This window comes from Mesoplodon mirus (genome assembly GCF_964341445.2).
Source record: "Mesoplodon mirus genome assembly, chromosome: 8".
In the NCBI taxonomy this organism is placed as follows: domain Eukaryota; kingdom Metazoa; phylum Chordata; class Mammalia; order Artiodactyla; family Ziphiidae; genus Mesoplodon; species Mesoplodon mirus.
The window spans coordinates 11,093,341-11,112,369 of NC_138984.1; the positions used below are offsets into that span (position 1 = coordinate 11,093,341).

The following is a 19,029-nucleotide window of genomic DNA, read 5'->3' on the forward strand; positions in this document are numbered from 1 at the left end:
CCTCCGTCTGCTATATTTTGGAAGAATTTGAGAAGGATAGGTGTTAGCTCTTCTCTAAATGTTTGGTAGAATTCGCCTGTGAAGCCATCTGGTCCTGGGCTTTTTTTTGTGGGAAGATTTTTAATCACAGTCTCAAATTCAATGCTTGTGAGTGGTCTCTTTTTATTTTCTGTTTCCTCCTCGTTCAGTCTGGGAAAAATGAACAAACCTATAAATTTCTCTCAAAAGAAAATGGAAACTAGTGTTTTAGATATAATCACTATTCATTCTGAATCCCTAGTTATGTGACATGGGATATGAGATTTACTGTAAATAGAGAGGGAAATTGAGATAAAATAAAATATACTGACAGATTCATTTTTAAGCTAGATGTTTAATGTCAATCACTGAGATTTAACTTCTGATTTAGTAAGAAATATCCTATAATGAATTTTTTTTAATAACGTAAGGTCCTAATTCAGTAAGGAATTAGTCCAGGAAATTATTTTTTAGCCAAGTAAACAAATGGTTTAGGAGCCCTCCCCTTTGTGCTGAGTACTTGCCTCATTTCCACTTTGGGGAATATGTATATTGTTTCTATTTGTCATCAGTGAACTAACTTATCTTTCATTTGAATTTAGTTAAATTCAGTGAATGTTCCTTTGGCTACATCCATTATTCCCCTTTCTATCTGCTCAATTTATAAAAATCTCAACATTTTTGAAAGAAAAATCAAGCTTATTAAGGATCTCTTTTCACCAAATGTTAGCAACAGATCACACTAGAAACAGCCACACGTCAAAACAGCACCTGTACAGATACTTTGAGAAGGAATCTTAGGGACAAGATTTGGTGTGATATTACCTATGTAATTCATTCACATATCAAGGGGATATTTAATCACACCCCAAAAAATATACATTTGAAACTCTACACTCTATACTAGAACTCATTTTAACAAATATTGTAAAAAGTACAACCATTTTTGGAGAAAGGATAACAGTACTAATTCTAAGATTGAGGAAAATTATGTAGATCTTTCTGTAACCGATCAAGTGTTTTGCATAAAAGTGATCAAGTGTCTTAAGTTGTATTTCCTGGGAACAGGCCTTGAGAAGGAGAGTTCAGGCCAATATATATAATTTGTTATGGAATGCTCGCCAGAGAAAAGTGTACATACATGGGTAAGGAGGAAGGAAAGACAAGAGTGGACAGAGGGAGATGGTCTCCCCCAAATATGTTTGCACCTGAGGGCACAGCGCATCCTATAGGAAGCCCTGAAGCTGGGATTGTCTGTCATGTTTAGTGCAAATTGAGGCAAGGGTGGACTTTTGTATCTCTGTGTCAGCTGGTCATTGTGTTGCTCACTGGGATAGGGTATAACCCTGGCAAGGCAATTCCCAATCTGAGGACAGCTCTCAGTGTGGACTGGCAGCTGCCATTACTCTCTACAGCCAGTGCACAAGGGCCAAGTAAAGCATTCCAGTATCCACTCACCGAGTTACCATATTTTTCATTGTCAACTGAGAAATACACTCTTGCTTTTTGTTTGCAAACATTAATGTCCTTCTCTTTATGCTATTAGTTTTTGATGAGCTTATGGAGAAAAGTTTCCATGAATCTGTTCACATTTCTGTACATTTGGCTTCCTGAGCAAAGAGCACTGGCACCTGGACTGAAGGTTGATCAAATACTATCCCTGAAGATAGAGACTTCTAAAGAGATACAGTGGTTCATTTCCCTGGAGCTATTTAATTACATTCCAGGGTAGTGACATCTCCTCCTCTCCGCAGAAAAGATTTGAATGTGTTTATAATCTAGAGCAAAGTGCTCTCTCCTCCATCGTCTCTCTCTCTCTCTCCCTTCTCTCCCGGGAGAAAAAGAGAGGCAGATGTGTCCAGGCATGATAACTTTGAGGTTCCTCTCCTGTGGTGCAAACCTCACTACAGGTGCAGTGTGCAGTAGGGAATTGGGGCACAGAGAATGAATGCAAGCTGCTCTGTGAGAAAAGAAATTGTCTGATCTCTAATCCAGAGCACTTGTGTGTGTGTGTGTGTGTGTGTGTGAGTGTGTGTCACTGTGCCAGGCAAACAAATGGAAAGTCAAGCTTATTAAAAACCTGCTTTCACCAAGTGTTAGCAGTACAGTGTGATAGAAACTGCCACACCTCAATACTGTACTTATTCAGAATGCTGTTAGCTTGCAAGAAAGATCTTTCTCAGATCTTTCCACATAAGACTTAACAGGTAGGACTATCTAAATTTGAATATGGTTCTACTTCTGAAGCTAGGCGATTTTAACAATAACATATTCATCTAAAAAATATTTAATGTGTTCACAGCTCTACTACAAATACATAAAAAAGTATAAAAGCTCTTAATAATGTATGGTATATACACTAGAATGCAAACTAGGAAGCATTAAGTGCTACCGAAAAGAAAGAAAACAGAAAAATTGCTTTGATCATTCAAGAGAGAGATGGCCCTAGTGAGGGAGATTAAGGATAAGGTGAGATCATCTTGGCTAAGGAATGGTAAGAAACAAGGATCAGGAAAGAATGTTATTAGACTAATGATTCTTAATGAATTATATAATTTACTATTAAAGAATAATGTATACTTACATACCAAGCACTAAGATAAATGCATTAAATGATTTTATTTTCTAGCTTATTTCTTCCAAAAACCATTATGAGGTTAGTATTCTTATTTTTCTTGGAAAATTTTATTAACTTGTCCAAGTTGAATAGATGACACGTGGTAGAAGTGGAAGCTACAGCACTGGACTGCAGGAACAGTGCTCAAAGCACCCTGGTCTCCAGCATTTGATCAGAGGAAGCAATGGGGCAAAGATGAAGAGGCAGGAAATTTGTGGCACATTTGAGGAGCAGCAGAGAGTCTGGTTTTACTCAGTAATGAACTAGAGTCAGACAGATAAAACTGGATAGGCAAGGGAAGACCGTGAAGAAAGAGTTTAGCTTTAGGAAGTTCTTGAAGGTTTTTGACAAGAAAGGCCAAAGATATACCTTGAGAACATTAATTAACATTAACCTGGCATATGTGTGAAGAACGTTTTGAAAGAGGAAGAATAGTTGTGGCTGAACTGTTAGGAGGCTGACACAATATAGTCCAGGCAAGAAGTCAAGGTTCAGTGCCCAGGAGTCTCAAAACTTGAGATGCGATGTCTGGTACCAACTCCTGTTGTAACTACAGGTAAATCATTCCACCTCACTGGGCTTTAGCATCGTAATCTACAGGAAATCTGTGAGGTTCCTTCCAAATCTAAATTCTAGAAATTTAGAAAGACCTAAATTAACATAACTACCTGAGCACAGAGACAGAGATAAGTATGTGAGAGAAACTTTAGAGATGGAACTGAAAAACATAGCAAATGATTGAATGTAAAGGTCAAGGGGAAATCAGAAGTTTTCTGCAAGATTTTAAGCCCAGACACTCAGAAAAGTCAATGAAATAAGAAATACAGGAAGAGGATGGGAAGGCAATTAGAATTTGGTTTATATAGATTGATTCTGAGATGTTAGTGAGACAGATTGGAGATGTTCCGAAGACCAACTGAGGAAAAGAGCCCCAGAATCAGGAAGAGGGACCCTGCCTGGAGCTCAGATTTGGAAGCTATTTTCACAGGCAGAATAGATGAGACTGCTTAGGGACAGACTGGAAAAGAGGGCAGTGAATCAATCAGAGCTGGCTATACTATGTTTAAAGGACAAAGAGAGAACCAGCTTCCAGGCATGGAGTGTCCAGAAAGGCAGAAATCCATGGGAAGCCAACGAGGAAAGGTTTCAAAGAAAAAAGCTTGTTAGATCAAAGGTTAAATGCTTGATATAAAAAGGTGCTCATCCAGAAAAGTGATGCTGATATAAATCAGAGGTTTCAGAGGGAGAGAATGTGGTAAAAAAAAAAAAAAAAGGTGGCTGCAAGTGCAAAATATGTATAGAGGCATTTACAGGCAAAATAGTTTGGTAAACCACTAGAACTGGGCTGGATGTTTTTCTCCCAGCATGGTCCACATACAACTTGCATTAGAATCATGTGGGGTGGTTGTTTAAAATGCAGGTTTCTGGGCCTTCCTGCAGAACCCCTGAATCGTAATCTCAGGGGAAGGATGCTCTGGGTATCTTTATTTTAAACACCACTGGCCTTCAATAATTCTTATGTATGCAGGCCAGGTTGCTTCAACATGTTTTTTAAATGAACGGAGGGAGTCAGTAGAAAGAGATCAAATGAAGAAATAAGAAAGCTGGTAGAGAGAAATCCTGAAAAGGCAAAATGGGACCTACGGCATCAGCAGAGGATTAGCCTAAAAGAAGGATTCCATCTATGTCCTAGGACATCCTGCTCACTATGGCAGAGATCCATGCTCAACAGAGCATGCAGTGAGGTTCCCCTGAAAAGGTCAGTCTTGTGCCTGCACTCTTAGTAATATCTTACCATCTACAGTGACAGCCTTGATGCCAGAGATGTACCAGAGGCTGAAGTCTCAACAGAAGGCAGAGCCCCCGATGAGTTCTCCAACCCTCCCGGCAGCAGTGGAGAGAGCACGGACAGTTGGTCCCAGCTCGCCAATGAGGAAGACAACCCAGATGACACCAGCAGCTTCCTGCAGCTCAGTGAGCGATCCATGAGGTACCTGCTCTTTAAATGACTTACCAGGGAAGTAGGTCTCAATACAGATTCCAGAAATGCATTTTAATCATTCTCTGCAAAGGGTCCCTAATAGCACAAAAAGGAAAGACTGCCAGTCATAATTTGTGCTGAGAGCTATCTTAATATCCAGTTATGGTTTCAATTAACTTGGCCAAGGTTGAGAGTCATCTGTGTTCCCTTCTCTGCAAGCTCCAGCTAGTGCATTCAATGATGACAACTGTGAGTTTTTAAATAAGAGCTGATATTACACCTGGTGTGTTTGATACTTTCTTTCTGGTTCATTTGTATTTCAGATGCAAGACAGGCTGGGTTTACATGAGGCGTTTCCATACTGTGTTGTGTTGTTTGGCCTGACTGTTTCTCCCCTTTCTCTGCCTGCCCTCTGTATTGTTGCTCTAGAAAAGCTAGAGAGGTGCTAAAGAGAGACCAGATTTGGGAGGACCTGAGCCAATCAGGAGACATAAACTAAAAACTAGCCCTTTGTGAGGTGAGAATGAAAAGAATCTTCATGTTTCTACCCTAAATCTTATTTGATACTGGGTCAACAAGTCCACAGATTTTCCAGAAAGGCCAATTGGAAAATGGGCTTCTGATGCATCTGGCTGTATGGCTCCTTGAAAATTTTACTTCTGACAGTTCAGTCTGTTTAGACTTAGGGAAATTTCACAATGTTAAATGATTTATCTAAAATTTCAAAAACTGGTGGGAAATGTTATCCTATAGAGATAAAAAGCAAAGAGAATTTGAATCTCTGGACTTAGCATAAGTTTATACAGTTAATTATCTCCAGAGCAATTACCTCAGATTTCAGTCAGTGAGTACATTCAGTACCCCACACGAAAACCAAGACAGGAATTTGAAATGAGGGGATTTAGTTGCTTATTCATGGAACTCCTGAGGGAAGACTGTCCCATTACACGATACCCCAGCACTCACGCTTTGAAAACCTTACATGGAAGAGACGTCATTGGAAAATAGAGAAGGTACGAGGAAATATAGTGAGTTTGGTGAAATTGGATGCATTCCATTTTGCAAGTACAGACAGAACCTAAAAATGGGCTCAACTCTTCTGTGTTTCAGTAAACAAATTCCAGGCTAGTAACTAGACAATATGTTGATTGTGCATCCTACAAAAATGTTGCAACATGTGATCCCTCCTTCTCTACAACACACAAAGTATCAGGTGTTGCTCCTTCTCAAAGATTTTAAGATAAAGGAGTTATAAAACTTTGGCATTGCCCAACTTTGTACTTGTAAATTCTGTAGTCCCTCAGGAAAAAAATGAGACAAATGCATATCCTATAGAATATCCCTGACAAAAAACCCCCTGAATGGCAAGGGGAAAAGAGAACATGCACTGCTGGTTTCTGTCAAAAGCCAAGAAGCAGGCAGATAAGCATTCCCGTATCTTCCCCCTCAGCCAGCATTCTCAGAAGTATCTTAGTCTCTGGAGGTATACTCAAGGAGACTCTTGCTGATGGATAAACATCCTTACTGTCACTAGGATGGGGAAGAAAGGAGTCATGTTGATTGTCACCCACTAGGTGTTATCCACCAGGTATGACCACTGCAGAAATTATGAAACATTGATGATGATGATGATGATGATGATGATTGGCTTGAGCTAAAAATGCCTTTTGTTGTGTTTTCACCTGATTTGGTCAGAAATAAACGTCAATTTAGGAGTCCTAGGCACTAAGCAGTATTCTTCTGGGGACCAAAGGAAGAACCTCTTAGAATGGTGGAACATCAGTGTCAGCAGTGTGGCCAGGTGGTGGAGACTGGCATTAATATGTAAACTTTTGCTTTGTCAGCAATGGCAACAGTAGTACCACTAGCAGTCTTGGCATTATGGACCTGGACATTTATCAGGAAAGCATGCCATCTTCTCTCATGATTAAGTAAGTAGCCACTGAGATGCAGTGATTCTGAGACCACTACTCGATTCCATCTGGCAATCATTTTGATCATTCAGGTTGTTCCTGACCACTGGTTTCATCATGTCTGTCCTGCTGAGGTTCCCAGACGTGTATGGTTTCATGTCCCTGGAGTAAGAGCTCAGGCCTGCAGTAGCCACAACCTTCCCACCACCTGCCTTCTGGATTTCAAATCTGCCCCCTCTAATATAATCGTTTTGGATAAAGCTTTTTCCATATAATCAGACATATATGTCATTTTACCTAGTTGGACACAGAGAAACAAAAATCCATTTAAATTGTACTATGCCAACCAGCAAAGACTATCGTTCAATAGAATATAAAGGCTTTTCTTTTACCTGTAGACACCTGGGATTATGGCCACTAATGAGTCTAATACCAAATGGCACCATGGTGGAATGTGTCATTTTTACATATGCCCCCCACAAGATGGGGACCTTCTAAAAGACCAAGGGGAAAAAGTACAATATGTGTGTCATAAAATATGGTGCATAAAGGGAGAGCAATATGAGGTCAGGACTATATCTAGAGTTTGTGATTGTCCTGGAAAATTAAATGAATTGAAACCTATTTTTGACCATTATGACTTATTATCTGGAGATTTCTGAAATTTCAGAAAAATGAAAATGAAGTATAGGACTAAAGTTGCTCCCTGATCTATGTTTTTCAATTATTATCTATAGCTAAATCATTTTTATTTCACTATTTAATCAGGTATCCTGCCTGCGGGAATATTTCTCAGTGATTAAAGGTTGCAGTGCATTCTTTATTGTTCCACACAGCCATCATTCACAGGTAGAGATGAACATAAACATTATCTTGGGTTTGTTTTGTTTTCTAAAGGAGGCAAAACAAACAAAAACACTTTGGGGTAAATTTATTTTTCTCCTACAGGAAACATTTGTTTAGGTATTTTGTCCATCTTTCTCCCCAGTATGAGCCTAGGACCCCACAGACTACAGATAGAGAAAACCAAGATCACCTGTACCCATATCAGCATCCTGCAGCTCCATAGTAGTAGAAATTGTATCTACTATATGTCATTTCACTTATGTCACTTGGATAGAGATCTAGCAGAAAATCTAGACCCTTGGGAAATTGGCCATCCTTCTACAAATAATTAGGTGCTCATGAAAGAACAATTACACTTTCTCTAGACATCAGGAATACAATGGAATTAGCCAGATCTTAGCAGTAACAGAGAATATAAGGGAGAATCCTCTCACATAGAGATACATTTTTAAGAGTACCTGCAGTTTAATTTCTAGACAAGACAAAAATACAGAACAACCATGGGCTTCCCAAGATGGTCACTTCCTTTCAGCTGTTGGGTCATATACTCTTATTTTAAAAGCATTAACTGAGGGCTTCCCTGGTGGCGCAGTGGTTGAGAGTCCGCCTGCCGATGCAGGGGACACGGGTTCGTGCCCCGGTCCGGGAGGATCCCACATGCCGTGGAGCGGTTGGTCCCGTGAGCCGTGGCCACTGAGCCTGCGCGTCCGCAATGGGAGAGGCCACAACAGTGAGAGGCCCGCGTACCGCAAAAAAAAAAAAAAAAGCATTAACTGAGTCCTCCCACTATTTACAAGTCTCCCTAATAAGTACTCACTATGTGAAAGCACTTCAGATGTTGAACATGACTATATTTAATGAAATCCTCACTTCCATTATGAGTATCTAGTTCTAAACCACCCCCAGCCTACTACATCTTCCCAGTAAAAAGAAAGAAAAAGTAAATTTTCAACTAATTGAGATATTTTGTCACCCTTCTTAAGTTCTAACGTTTGTGATTGTCTTTTCCATTATTTCAGGTCAAAGAACCAAGTATAGGTAGAAAAATATTTTCCTAAATGAAAATGCCAGTTTATGTTAGTGTAGAAAAATATCATTGTCTCAAGATGGAAATATATGGTTCTGTAAATGACAAGCAAATACAGAAGAAGGATAAGTCCTCAGATCTGATCTAGTTACCTACAAAATCCTTCCTTGACTGTTCAAACCTGTGAAGGTTTATGGAAAGGAGGTTGAGAAGAAGAAAAGTTTGCATCTCTCAGAGTCTCCCACACCAATTATCCCAACTAAAATCATGCAGTTTATCTAGCCTTTATTTTAGGGGTAATGTTATTCATTGCAGACCCAGTAGTCCTACTTAATAGCCACGTTGACATTTCCCTAGTATTTGTTTAGTTTATTCCACAAAAACAATAAATATATGAAACTTCAGAAGCTTTTAGATCAATAAGACCCATCACCTCATCTAGCATTTACAGCTTGCTCTTCCTTAAACATTACCAACCATATATTGTTGTTTTCTCCCAAAGTGAATTAGTAGAAGAAAACGAGATTCTTAAAGGACAGGCAGAAAACATAGAGGGTAAGCCACGTTCCCATAATTTTGAGACAAAATTTGCCTGTGATCTTCGTATGGAAAGTATAATAAGGCAGTTGTGTCTGTATTCAGAACAGGCCTCTGGAATGCCAGTGGGAAAGGCCAGCCGCCAGGGGAGCCTGCTGGTGATCAACTTTGACCTGGAGCCAGAATGTCCTGACACTGAGCTTCGAGCCACTCTGCAGTGGATAGCCGCCTCTGAACTCGGGATCCCCACTATCTACTTTAAGAAATCTCAAGAAAACAGAATCGAAAAGGTACCGTGTTTCCTGCTTGTATATCATAATGCTTTGTGTTTTATCCCTGCTTACAACTCAGTAAATGCCCAGTTAACCCATTTAAATTTTTTCCTTGACTTTTCACCTTAAAATTGTGATTAGAACTTTGAAACCTTCCACCTGCATAAATATAATCATGATAATTCTTTGACCATCAGTTTGTCTTAGCTAGTTGGTGATGATGAGAAAGTAAATTGAGGAGACGGAATATTTTTCTAAGAGTCTTATTTTTGTGTGTGTTTCCTCACTCTGGAACCAACCTCTTCATAACATTCATTTAAATAAAAAGTAGAGAAGGAAAGGCAAAAAGGATTCTTCAGTTAATTTTAAGTCAATCAAAAGGGAGACTATCTGGTGAACCTAATCTAATCCAATGAACCCATTAAAAGCAGAGAGATTTCTCTGGCTAGTGGCAGAAGTACGACAGACTGACAGCATGAGAGCATGAAGGGACTGCATGACAAGAAATTGGGCAGCTTCTAGAAGCTGAGAGTGGACCTCAGCCAACAATCAGCAATGTGAGGCCACCCTGATAATTAAACTATGGCATGACATCAAAGAGAAGGCATTTTTAATTCCCTATGGGACAGATTTGCATTGGATGGGCTTTCTCATTATTATTCTCCACCTAGAAATATAAAGCTAAGAAATAGATCCCTAGCCAACATCTAAATTAATAGCAACTCTCACTCTAACTCCCTTTCTCTAAGACCAACCACTTACTGTTACAGAATCTCAGTTATTAAGGTTAAAGCAAGAAGCCATCAACCAATGTCTTCAAGCTCAATTTTCCATAATTTAAAAGTATGTTTTTTAAAAAATTCAAATTAATAATAATGTTGTTATATTGGTTTTCTATTTCTGTGTAACAAACTGTCACAAATTTACTAACTTAAAACAACAATACCCAGCTCTGTTGTCAGAAGTTTGGGCGAATTCCATGCTCTTTATTGAGGGATTTACAAGGCAGAAATCAACATGTCAGCCTGGCTGGGTGGGCACTTATCTGGAAACTGTAGAGAGAAATGTGCTTCCGAGCTTGTTAGGGTTGTTGTCCTAACTGAGTTCCTTGTGGTTGTAGGACTGAAGTCCCCATTTCCTTGTTGACTATTGGCTGAGGTCCACTCTCAGCTTCTAGAAGCTGCCCAATTCCTTGCCACACAGTCCCTTCATGCTCTCATGCTGTCAGTCTCTCTTACTTCTTCTGTCACTAGCCAGAGAAAACTCTCTGCTTTTAATGGGTTCATTGGATTAGATTAGGTTCACCAGATAGTCTCCCTTTTGATTGACTCAAAATTAACTGAAGAATCCCTTTTGCCATTTAGGATAACATAATAAGGGCATAATTATCTCATTCTATTCATAGTACTGAGGATTAGGGCAGAAAATCTTGGAAGCTGCTTCAGGATACTGCCTATCACTGCCGCTGTGCCTTTTTTTTTTTTTTTTTTTTTTTTGCGGTACGCGGGCCTCTCACTGTTGTGGCCTCTCCCGTTGCGGAGCACAGGCTCCGGACGCGCAGGCTCAGTGGCCATGGCTCACGGGCCCGGCTGCTCCACGGCATGTGGGATCTTCCCGGACCGGGGCACGAACCCGTGTCCCCTGCATCGGCAGGTGGACTCTCAACCACTGCGCCACCAGGGAAGCCCCCCACTGTGCCTTTTTTAATGTCTAATAGTCACTTCCACATAGTCATTATACTTGTTTCTCAACAACGCTGTGAAAAGAGCAGAATGGATATTATTGTCCCTTTTTTACTGATGAGCAACTCAGTACTCAGAAGCTAGTCCATGAGAGAGTCCTCAGATAGTGATATTTGAGCCTAGTGGTAGAACCCCACTTTCTCCACAGATACCTGTCAGTAGTGTGTCTCTCTCAAGTTAGATTGCCTTTGAGTTACAATCTAGACATTTTTAAATGTGTAACTGCATTTTAACCCTCACTGCCAGAATCCTACAGCCTGATATTAAAGGGCCTCTACCCTTTTGCTCAGGCACATGGTAATTAGAAAAGCGTATCTATTTCTGCATCCCCAGCCAATGGGATTGGCTACTGAAAAAAATCGAGAAGGAGACCTAGTTTATTTTCCATGCCCTCTTCCTCTTCAGCCTCTCTCTCCAGCCAGTAATTCATATTTCTCTTCAGGCCTAGAACTGCCTACAGCTCTACGCTCTATGAATCTAGATACGATCCTATGCTTGGCATACCTTTATTTGCAAGGTGATGAGTGATTTGCTATTTAATAAATTTTCCTTCTACCTTACCATCCAGCCTGCCTAGTGCAAAGAATGCAGTGAAAGAGCACTTCACTTTTGACCCCTCCCTCCTGCCATACACAATCCCAAGACCCCCTGCCATGGGGAGGAGAACAAGAACATTCTCAGCCAGAGTACATTCTCAGTTTCCTGGAAAAATGAAAGGCAGTTTGGTTTCCAAATTTATCTCGAGCCTCTCCCTGAATAAAAGCATTACCTCGTGCATTTTCAGATGGTCTCTTAATGAAGTAGATTTTTATACAATCCACCATTTTGAAGAAACAATGTAACACTCTGTGTGAATATATGTCTCATAAATTCCCCTTAGATGAAAGGACAAGGAATATGTCATTAACACCTTAATTATGTACGTGATGCTTTGACACGATATTTATTTATCCCCACTGATGTTCAGTTCTCAAAGAGGATGCCTGTCTTTGCTCATAACTATTTTTCTGAGAATATAAATGTTCCACTAGTGTTATCAAGATAAACATTAATGATGTTTCACTCCTATTTAGCATTAGTTCAAGGAGGTTATTTCCAAGTAATGTAATTTTAAGGACTGAATCTTCTAACAGTTTTTTTTCCGAGTCAGTTAGGGTTCTCTCCACATAGTGGCTTCTCCATAAAAGGGCACTGCCTGTGCCCAGTTCTATGACAGAACTTGTGAAATAAAGCAAAACCTTATGCAAAATTTTGACATCCTTTCTTTTATCGATAGCGCATTTGAAGACCTCATTCTGATTGTTTTTAAATTAGCCAGGAAGTTAAGTGGCCATTTTCAAGTGGTATGGAAGAGAGATTGTGGCTTCCTACCAAGGAGGCTGTGTCACTTGAGAGCAGCAGTGTCTCATTAACTCCTCATCGGCTTGGAGAAGATTAGAGAAATATCTCTGTTAAGTTCAGCAATGACACTCCCCCACTGTCACTAGAGTATGAAACACCATTCACAGATACATACTCTGAGTCCCTATTTGTGTAAATTCTGAATTTTTTGGATAAACTAATTTAGCCAACACATCTCCCTTGACGGTGGTCTCAAGCATGAGCTAAAATAGCAGAGGATATCATGAATGAACACTGAAGCAACTCATCCTTCCCACCACTGCCTGTGAACTTGGCTTTGGAGTTGAAGAACACCTAATGTCAGCTTCTAACTACCTCCAGCCTTATTTCTATTAAAAAGGCAAATTCCAAACATTCTGGGTGCCCAATGTACTGTCACTCCTCTCCGATAAATGACACCTTTTCAAGCTTTCTCTTTTAGTGTTCTAATCATTAAAATTCCAAGTCCACTTGAATGTCGTACATTCGGAACATTCATGAAAAGTTTATTGAATACGTACAACATGCCAGCCTCTGTTCTAGGCTCTGGGGACTCAGGGAACAAAAGAGACAAAATATCCTACCCTTTTGGAGTTCATATTCCAGTCTAGGAAGGACCCAAGGTAGGGAGAACATAAACCAAGAGGCTCAGGTTGTAAAGACCAAACGTGAAAGTGATGGGAGCTTATTCTGGACAAGGAAAATAAGAAGCACACTGAGGCAGTACTTCTCACCCTGTGACCAGGATCCAAATGCACAGAATCACCTAGGACACTTATTTACAATTCATATTCCTAGACCCCTTCTTGGAACTCACTTTCTAAGAGTGGGGCCCAGAGATATCCATTTTTAACAGCTTTGCTCAAGTACAGTGATGTTAATGAACACCAAAATTTGAGACTCCCTTCCATAAGAAATATCTTGAAGGAGTGGCAGAATTTGAGGTGGCTTTAAAGTATGCTAAATTCCAGAGGAAAGACTGTTGAGAATTCCAACACCTGAAAATCTAAAACAGTTTGTGAATTTAATTCACAATGACCTTGACATCAATTAAATTTAATCTACTTAATTCAAAGCAGGGATGGGGGGGGGAATCTTGAGAGCAATTGTTTTTAAAAATAGATATCAACCAGCTAATTGCTCTGCTGTTTTGAAGCCAAAGCATTATTTTCTCTAGCTCTTTTATTTCTGCTTAAATTCAATGAGCTTCTGTGAGCTAGAATGGGCTGATGACTGGTCCCGCAATAAATCAGGTGCCTTTCTCATCTTTAAGCTCATTTTGAGAATTACTTCCTTTTCTTGAAGGCAGTGCATAGAACAGAACGTGCAAAGAGGAAACAGATGTAAACTTACCTTCCTAAGAAAGTGGGAGTCAGAAGAGGAGTGGCCTCGCCTTTAATTTCTTATTATTTTCCATATGCAAAGCAGTGGGAAGAGAATGACAGAGAAAATGTTGATGGCATTTACTGTTAACCTAACTTTCCCCAAAATACATTTTAAGTCTCAGTTTTGAAAAAAATACATGACAAAGGAAGGAAAAATAAGGAAGAATTAGATATTGTCTTAGCTCAGGCTGCTCTAACAAAACACCATAGGGAGTGGCTTGAACAGCAGACATTTATTTCTCACAGTTCTGAAGGTTAGGAAGTCTGAGATCAAGGTGCCAGCAGATGCATTTCCTGGTGATGGGCTTCCTCCTCTCTGTGCCCTCTTGTGGCAGAGAGAGAGCTCTGGCATCTCTTCCTCTTCTTATAACAGCATAAATCCCACCATGGGAGCCCCATCCCCATGACCTTATCTAAATCTAGTTATTTCCCAAAGGCCCCACCTCTTAATGCCATCATATTTGTGTCTTAGGGCTTCAATATATGAATGGAAGTGGGGAAGGGGGGGACACAAACATTCAGTCCATAACAGATATTGTCTCTTCCTTTGTGAATGTAAGAAACTGTCTGCCTTGAACTGAATATTTTGTCATTGCTCTCAAATTCAGTGTGTGCTAGAATCACCTGGAGAGCTTTTATAGACCCCAATGCATGAGCCAATTAAATCAGACTCTCCTCTTTGGATGAAACCCAGGCTTTGGGGTTTTCTCGAGGTCCCTGGGAGTTCTAGGGTATAACCAAGGCTGAGAATCACAACTCTACAGGCCATAATTGCAGGAGCAATATAAAGACCAGCTCACTTGTGCTTAATGAAGTGGAATTCACCTTGGAGCAAAAGAAGGTATCTGCTTTCAGAAATCTAAGTTGAATGTTTTCAAAATCCCATATGACTTGCAACAACTCCCATAGATTCCACCATATGATTTGGTAAACAATTAATCTAATTTAGAAAATGCACCTGAAAATATACAAGGCATCTACCATGTGATACTTTTCTTCAAACGAGTCTACCAATGATATACCATCACAGGACAGAAATTCTTCTAGTTACCTAAGACAAAACATTTGTTCAAGGAAATGCCAACTATGATACATAGGAAGGGAACCTAATTATTATTGATTGTGAAATAGCAGGAAATGAAAATTTTTGATTTTTATATTTCAGTGCATTGGAAAGAAAAACTCAGATCTCTGATACACTAAAGCTGATTATGAAATTCCCAAGTTAAAAACATGGACAGATACAGTGAAAGATCTAGAACCAGCTGCTAAATAGAATGCAGTTTTTCAAGGCTGTAGTAATGAGCTAGAAATGTCCTTTTCTGGTTTCTTCACAATCTTAGCTTCATTTTTGTCTAGAACTTTTTTTAAATGAAGGAAGAAAAGAAAGTGTAAGACCTTCCCTGCTCATCAGCCCCACAGATGGTTCAAGGTCTCGATGTCTGAGATGAAGTCATCATGGCCTAAAAACATGCTATATTTAGTGGGGCCAGATCATTTTTAAAAGTTGCTTTATTGGGATATTGGCCTGGATTTAGAAATCATGAGACAGATTCTAGTGTGTGACCATTCGACAATCTACTGACAGAGTGGCCTAGGTGATGGGGCACTTTGACAACTTTGGCCAGTCAACATCTTATGGTCATCACCACAGTGGGGGACCCTGCTTCAGCAAGCCCCAAATAGATGGAAAGTAGCTAATCTTGGGCTTCCAGAAAGGTCTGAAACAGACAGCCTTCTGGGAAATGTTTAGCCAATATTGACATCAGCTCTAGAATTTTGATTCTTTCTCAGAGCAATACCTGAGAGATAAAAGTTGGGAATAAGATGGTGGCCCAGTGAACCAGTATGTATAGAAAGAAAAAAGAGAGGTGCCAAGGCTAATTTTCTATTTCTGTTTACTTTATATTGACTGCTTCTTTATAAGACATGTTAAGGAAGAGCAAATACCCTCAAGGGATGAGTCTAGCCTAAGACCACTGATGACCCTGGAGGGAAATCTTGAAGTCAATGAATTATGAGCCTCTCTCAGTGAGACCTCAGAAACTTGATGTTCAAGTCTTCTCCACTAGGAGCATCTAATGTCTAGACCTCCAGTAAGAGCTGGGAAAGTCTGATTAACCAAATCATGCAAAGACATCCTAGCCTTTCTCCCCCTTTCCCTGAGGCCTTATGTTTCTACCACTTTGTCCAATAGAAAACATGCCTGGGATCTTTCATACACACCAAGAAACAAGTAACAGCTCACAAAATTATTTTTACGCCTCTCCATAAATTACTAGTAACCTCCTGTAATGTTCCCCTTTCTGAGGGTATTTGTGTTTTGAGCAAAGCCTTAACCTAAAGGATTAAGCTGTCTAAAATTTCAGATCTAACAGACAGAAAGCTAGGCAGAATTGTGAGGGAAACCAGACAGCTAATAGTCTCTGAAATTCTATCACTGAGACTGATGGAGCTGATTGGCACTAACCTTCCATGGCTATTACAGTGACCAGTAAAGAAAGGTCCTAGGTGCCTTACCCCCACAATATACATGCCGACTCCCAGGCACAGTGTGATGAGACACCTGTCCCATGACCAGCTTTGACTCTCCTCCTTGCTTACTACCATTGCACCAGACTAGGCTCTGCCCGGCCTTTGCCTAGATCCATGGCCCCCCAATCATTTTTTTGGAGTGTCCTATCAGTAGAAAATTATTGAGTAAGAAGCCCCAAGATGTGCATGCTAATTTTTAACTATATATGTGCAAATACATTATATAAAACTCAAGAATGAATATTTAGACAAGGTTCATCTTCAATGATTCTGGATGTCACTCCATATTTCAAATAGCTTTCTTTATCATTTTGAATGCATTTGATGCATTTGACTCACATTTTGCTCTTCATTCCTTTTGTCATTCTGCAAATATTTATTGAGCCCCTATTAGGTGCAGGCACTAGATATAACGAGGTGGCTAAGATGATGTCCTTTCCTGGGAGATTTACTATCTGTAATAGAGTTGCCATCGGCTTCCCATTGGTCTCCCTTTTTACATCATCTTTTAGATGATGTTTATGTTTCCATGTATTAAAAGTTAAGCATTTTATTTTCCAGCCTAGAAAATTGCTTTATTCTGATTAAGCCAACACAAGGCGAGTGAGTACAATAAAGCACTGATTTCTGTAACTGTGCAGTAGTCGGTGCCATCACAGCTGGGAGAAGAAACATAATTTAATAGTAGCTCTCTATAAGACAACTTCTCAGCAATTGAAATGAATTAGCAAATTCAAACTGAAGAGGGGGGAGGAAAAGACCAGAAAAAAATTAGCATTCCGGGGCTTCCCTGGTGGCGCAGTGGCTGAGAGTCTGCCTGCCGATGCAGGGGACACGGGTTCGTGCCCCAGTCCAGGAGGATCCCACATGCCACAGAGCGGCTGGGCCCGTGAGCCATGGCCGCTGAGCCTGCCCGTCCGGAGCCTGTGCTCCACAGCGGGAGAGGCCACAACAGTGAGAGGCCCGCATACCACACACACAGACAAAAATTAGCATTCCATTTTCTGGCTGATCTTGAAAGTATGAACAAATGCGAAATGAGCAGAGGAAAGAAATCCTAGAAGGAAACAATGAAGAAATAGTAACTAAACTACAGCCCTCATCTTTTTTTAACAAATAGGTTTTTCTTCCTCATTAAACGATACCAGATTCCCAGCTTATCCTTTCTCCCAGTGTTCCAAATAAATATCAATAGCTTATTCTCTTACGACCAAAATGCATGGGGTGCAATAGTAGAAAGAGCTTTGGGCTGGAGTGTTAGAAGACCATGCATCCTACTGCCAACTTTTCATCTCACAAACCCACAATTTTTCATCTTTAAATACCTGCTTTACAGGGTTGTTGACAGAATTAAATGAGATTACATGCATGAAAGTAAATACTTCCTGCAGGTTTTAGCTCTATAATCATTACTTTTCTTTATACGTATCTGACTAAGGAGTTTGAGAAGCCTTCATTCTGGGCTTCATCCCACAGTTTCATGAAGGAAACCATCTATAATGCTTTTCTCACCTTCCAGTGCTCCAACTCACAATTCACCTGTAGTCATAAACTTTCTACATTGTGGCCAACTGAAGCTGGTACCATTAACCAGGTGACGAATCTAGGATGTTTCCTCAATCTTTCTTTTTCCTGTTCCAGTGGAAAGCCAGTGTCTCTCAAAATTTGATGAAGAGGGAGGGAAATTTTCAAGATGGAATGAGGAACCAGTAAATAACCCTACCCAAAAGTGTAACACAATTTTTTTGGCATAAATGTATACATCCAATGAGAAATTATCTGTGACACCGATAGAAGGGACTGGGAACCATGCTCTACAGTCCTGTTAGAGAGAGTCCAACCCAGAGAAAAGCAGATCTGAGGAAACTCTTCAAATATCTAAAAGATAGACTGTGGAAAGAAGAATTCCTTGTAGTCTCCCCAAATCGAAGGATGGCAACTGCTGTGAGGAACATTATAGTTCAGTTGAAAGAACTCGCTAATAATCTGAACTGTCTAAAAAGAAAACAGACTGTCCTAGAATATAGTCTGCTGTCACTAGAGATATTAAAAAATAACCTGGAGAGCCACTGGCTTTGGAAGAGTGGTTGAACGATATAACTTTGAGGACCCTCTGTGATATGTGAGCCTAACCCTGTGCTTTACTTTAGTTTCTAGATGTCGTGCAGCTGGTTCATCAGAAGGCCTGGAAAGTGGGAGATATCTTTCATGCAGTTGTTCAGTACTACAAAATGCGTGAGGAGCAGAAGGATGGGACCCCGAGTCTCTTTGACTGGCTCTTGGAACTGGGATAAGGCGGCTATGCCTTTAGAGTACCCCTTCCTTCATTCCAGCTTAGATTACAGTGGTTTGCTCTAAACTTTCTCAAAACATCACATCACATTAACAGAGCTATGAAAAAATCTGCTGTTCAAGTCTGCTGCACATAGAGTAAATCTGAGGAAAAGCAAAATATCAGTCTGTACAAATCAATACAACCGGTGGGTGAGTTCAAAGGAGCTTGTATTAGAATGGCTGGAAAAAATTTTAATGGGCCCAAATGAAAAACTTATAACTAGGCCCAAACTCCAGGAAAGTTGCACTTACATATTTTTAATAATATAAAATGTGATGTAATGTCTCCAATTATGTGAATCAACTGGAAACAAAGTCACTGGTCAAAATCATTTTATAAACTCTGCTGTAATGTTTATTTTACTTTTTTGAGCAGATTAAGGGGTCTGTCAGCGCAGGTAAATACTTAAGATATGGGCAAGACATTTCCAAAACTTTGATA

The 19,029-nt window shown here is 40.0% G+C and overlaps 1 protein-coding gene across 3 annotated transcripts in view; it reads left to right on the forward strand.

The window, feature by feature from the left end:
* SPHKAP (SPHK1 interactor, AKAP domain containing) overlaps window positions 1–18,547 on the forward strand; it is a gene marked incomplete at both ends in the record, with an annotated part of 138,756 nt that extends 120,209 nt beyond the window's left edge. For 2 of the 3 annotated variants that reach the window (XM_082630818.1, XM_082630817.1), the window contains 5 exons: window positions 4,440–4,625; window positions 6,461–6,547; window positions 8,905–8,957; window positions 9,045–9,229; window positions 18,404–18,547. In XM_082630818.1, the coding sequence (XP_082486944.1) occupies window positions 4,440–4,625; window positions 6,461–6,547; window positions 8,905–8,957; window positions 9,045–9,229; window positions 18,404–18,547 (655 nt within the window). The remainder of the gene's footprint in view (window positions 1–4,439; window positions 4,626–6,460; window positions 6,548–8,904; window positions 8,958–9,044; window positions 9,230–18,403) is intronic. The other variant, XM_082630819.1, reaches the window with a different exon arrangement.
* Window positions 18,548–19,029: the final 482 nt, after the last annotated feature.